Genomic DNA, 4,229 nt, shown 5'->3' with positions numbered 1-4,229 from the left:
GTAGGCAGCTGCTTAAAGGCCAAGGTGAAGATCTTGACTTTATCCCGTGCCTTGGTTTTACCATGTTTCAAATCCTTCTGTAAAATGGAGATTATAATGTACCTTTCTCACAGGGCTATTAGGACTAAAGGCAAATGAAATGGAATAACACAGAGCACTCAGAAGACTGCCTGGCACATAATGAGGCCGAAGTGTTTCCTAATATTAATATTATTGTCTTGAAGGTGAAGGGAAAGGCTTCAAGCAGGGGAGTGACACTGTCATATTTGCATTTTGGAAAGCAGGGAAGATGGATTGTAGGAGAGAATATTGGTAGTAGACAAATTAAGAGGCTGTCACAAGAAATAGTCTAGGAAACAGAAAAAGTCTGCCGTGCACCAAAACAGCAATAATGAGGATGGAGTGAATTCAGCTGTTTAAAAAAGTAGAATTGATGAGCTCTGATGGCCATTTGAATGTAGAAGGTATGAGAGTACTAAATTAGGCCCTCAAGATTAGTTTACTCTCTGATCTCCCTCCCTCCCTCCATTTTCCAATAACAGAAAGGCCATAACAACATACTTCTTCTTAAAGTTTTATTAAAGTTTAATAGTACAATTAATATTTTTTTAACCCCAGTACAAAAATACAGTTGACAACTTGACAAAAATGGCTCTGTCTAGGGCTTGAAGGTTTGAGTTTCTCCAACAGTAACAGGGAAAGCGTGCTTCCAGCTGGGGCTGAGTCTAAGCACACAGCCATTCCTGCACACGCATGCGTGCAAACAGGGAAACCCAAGCAGGAGAGGAAGGAAGTTGTAGGGATTCAGGAGGAAGGCCAAGATTATTCCCAGGAGGGGAAAAAGAGAAGAATCAGGCTGGTCTCCTTGGTGGGGTCAGAATTACTGATTTACATTTAGGGTGTATTGTTTGAAATGATAAGCAATTTCTGCAATTTTAACATTGTAGAAAAGATGCTCCTGGGCTCCCTTTACCAGCAAGGTCAGTAGAGTGGCAGGAAATGGAAAAAGATTCAAACACTTAAGTGCAAGGAGTAAGCCTCCAAATGGCTCAAGTTTTATGTCAAAAGATATTATCCTTTACATTCAATGACAAATAGGTCAGAGGGGCAGGAGAAGGAAGTCGGCCACATGCTGCTGGATCCACAAACATGGAGACCAGCTTCTATTAGCAGAACTCTTCCACAGTGAGAGAGCTCCTTCCCACACAGGCAGGAGCAAGGTTTCCTGATTGGTGTAGTTGTTCTGAGTGATTCCTCAATATTCCCTCCCGGCTGCTCTCCTTCTGGAACACATTCACGTTACAACTCATCTTCAAGATGTTTCACTCTGTAGGCATCACCCGTCAGCCTTTCCTGAGCTTCCTTCATCCCCTGAATAACTGTGAAATAAAGGTTGGGGGGTAGGGAGGGGGGAGAATACGAAGTAGATCTTTAATATCTACCAGCTGACAACCAATATAGATTTTTATATTTTAGGAGAAATATGACAGTAGCATGTGATCTGGACACAAGATTTAGTTCTGGATTTTAGCCCTGGGAAATCATTACACCTTTTCGAATTTGTCTCGTCATCTATAAAATGAGATAATGCTACTTACTTTGCACAGGATTATTGCAAAAATTAAATGAGCATGGATAATAAAAATGCTTTATAAAGCTGAAGTGCCACAAAAATGTTAGTAGTTACTTCGGCTTATCCTCCAGGATTAGAGTTGAACCCGTCATAGACTGCACATATTTACTTGACACTAGGAATAGAAAACACCTTCCTACCATCCCCATTATATCTTTTAGATGAACATTTCATTTATTTCATTTCCTGTCGAGGTTACAGTGACTACCTCTGTGAGACTCAGTTCTTCAGTTTCATGTGGGTCAGTTAGCTTCCAACTAGACTGTAAGTAGTTAGGGAAGGAGCTCAGTCTAATCTTTCCCATATATTCTACACAGGACCTAGCCAGAAGCTAGTCATGCAAGAGATGCTCAGCTAACATGTTGAACTGAGTTTCCCATCACGGACATCCCATATGGTTCATCCTAGTTCAGTGGTTCTCAACCTTTTGGCCCTTTAAAACAGTTCCTCATGTTGTGACCCCCAACCATAAAATTATTTTCGTTGCTACTTCATAACTGTAATGTTGCTACTGTTATGAATCGTAATGTAAATATCTGATATGCAGGATGGTCTTAGGCGACCCCTGTGAAAGGGTTGTTCGACCGCCAAAGGGGTCGCAACCCACAGGTTGAGAACCGCTGTCCTAGTTAATCTAGCAGCAACCTTCCCTCCTTTCAACATAACCATACCTTGCTCAGCATTGGTGTAGAAATATTTGTAGCTGGGGTTCCCATTCTCATTGATAATTTCAGGACGCACCTTGCCACTGGGATCTATTGTAGACAAAATGGCACAGGGGTTGCAATAATTACAAGACAGGTACTTCAAACACTATATGATACACTAGGCCTTCTGGAAAATGAGACCTGCCCATCTGTGCAGCCCATTATCTCACCGCCCTAATCCCTGTGTTTTATGTTGCAGTCACAATGAACTCTTCGCCGTTTCCTGAATACAACACCCCTCCCCCATTTCTTGGCATGTGCTGTTCCCTCTTCTTGACATGTTCCTTTTCTGTTTGATGATGATGGGATCCTATATTTTTATCTGCATTCCCCATAGAATCTAACAGAATGCTGAGTAAAGATTAGGCAGTCATTAGTATTTTTTATAAAATTGTTTGTGGAAAGACATTTGTCTGGTTCCATTTGGCAATGGAACCCCTGCTGCTCTATGGTGTCAAGGGTAAGAATTGTGGCTTATCTGTGTCCTTGTAGTGCCTCACAAAGTTCTTGACTTAGAGCTGATACATAAAACGATTGTTGACTGAATAAATGGATGATCAATACTCTGTTCTTGCTCACAAAGGAGTTAGTTAATGGGAAAAACTCCTTCAGACTTGAAGTCCTGGCACTCAGAACTCTCCCCACTCTCTCTTGAAACTGCTTTTTGTTTCTTGTTTTTAGCCATCCCAGTACAGTTTCACTAGGTGGAATCAGTGCCGAGTCATGTCTCTCTCCTTCCACCTCTTGGATCCCCAGATTAAGATCTTTCACCTTACCCAGGAAAAGAATTCGTGGAATATAACCCCCATCAGGGCTGAAATCTTTATCCTTGGGCTCCTCTTCATCCTATGAATTATAAAACTTAAGTCAGATCACGTTCCCTCTCTCCTCAAATCCTTTCAGTGGCTTCTCCTCTCACTCAGGGTAAAACCCCCAAGTCATTGCAGTGGCATAAGAGGCCCTACATGATCTGCCACCTGGGTACTTCTCTAACTCCATGTCCTACCCCTTTTTAGGCTATTTCAAGCACACTAACCTGTTTGCAGTTGCTGTCATTAAACAAGCCAGGCATGCTCCTAACACAGGCTTTTGTACTTGGTTTTACCCTATGCCTGGACACATTTCCCGCATTATCTTATGGCTCACTCCCTTTTCTGCTTTAAATCTTTGCTCAAATGTCACCTTCTTTGATAACCATGTTTGCAAACTATCCCCTCCACCCTTCAATTTTAGCCATAGCACTTACCACCATCTGATATTTGTCTGTCTCCCCGTATTCAAGTCCCCATAGGTAATTTCAATGAGGGCAAAAAATTTGTTTTGTTCTTCACTGATTCCCAAAACATCATTGACTTGGCACAACATTAACTGTTACTGTGTTCAGAAAATTTCTAGTACTGTGTTTAAGTAAACATTATTTTATAGAATGTACATTCAAGCCCAGACAGACTTGGCTTTCGACTGAATCACATTTTGCAGGAACTCACAGCCTGCATGTGTGACTATCCCTTTAGATCAGCTACTATACAAAGATGTAAAAACATGTCATAATCATGGACTAAGAATGAAGGGACCTTAAAGTTCAGTCACCTTATCCAATCCCATCTAGCCCACTTCCTCCCACAAGTGGAGGCTGGACAGTTTTCTACCATGTGTGACACAAGACTTAGTGTTAAAGGTCAAGAGAAAAATGCATACATATAAGCAGCTAGCTCTGCTAAATAAGATTTTATGCTATTAATAATGGCAATTCTAAAAGAGTGAAGACTTAAGATTAAAACAGAAAGGAGAAACTCTGGAAGTCTTACCTCAAGATTTACCATAATAAAATTATGGGCAAGTTCTGAAATTTCTGTAGATTCAGCAAATTTGGGCTTTAAAGCTGGGGG

At 41.2% G+C, this 4,229-nt stretch overlaps 1 protein-coding gene across 1 annotated transcript in view; it reads right to left on the bottom strand.

Annotated features, from left to right (window-relative positions):
- Positions 1-561: 561 nt before the first annotated feature.
- Positions 562-4,229, bottom strand: part of TXNDC12 (thioredoxin domain containing 12 (endoplasmic reticulum)) — a 19,610-nt gene continuing 15,942 nt past the window's right edge. Inside the window, exons 4-7 of the mRNA XM_005872480.2 lie at positions 4,149-4,222; positions 3,117-3,186; positions 2,305-2,388; positions 562-1,379 (exon numbers count right to left, since the gene is read on the bottom strand). Of these exons, the coding sequence (XP_005872542.1) occupies positions 1,300-1,379; positions 2,305-2,388; positions 3,117-3,186; positions 4,149-4,222 (308 nt within the window). The 3' untranslated portion in view covers positions 562-1,299. The remainder of the gene's footprint in view (positions 1,380-2,304; positions 2,389-3,116; positions 3,187-4,148; positions 4,223-4,229) is intronic.

Source organism: Myotis brandtii, unplaced genomic scaffold (genome assembly GCF_000412655.1).
Source record: "Myotis brandtii unplaced genomic scaffold, ASM41265v1 scaffold382, whole genome shotgun sequence".
NCBI lineage: Eukaryota > Metazoa > Chordata > Mammalia > Chiroptera > Vespertilionidae > Myotis > Myotis brandtii.
The sequence above is the reverse complement of the archived record's forward strand: the minus strand, read 5'-3'. Positions and strand labels throughout refer to the sequence as shown.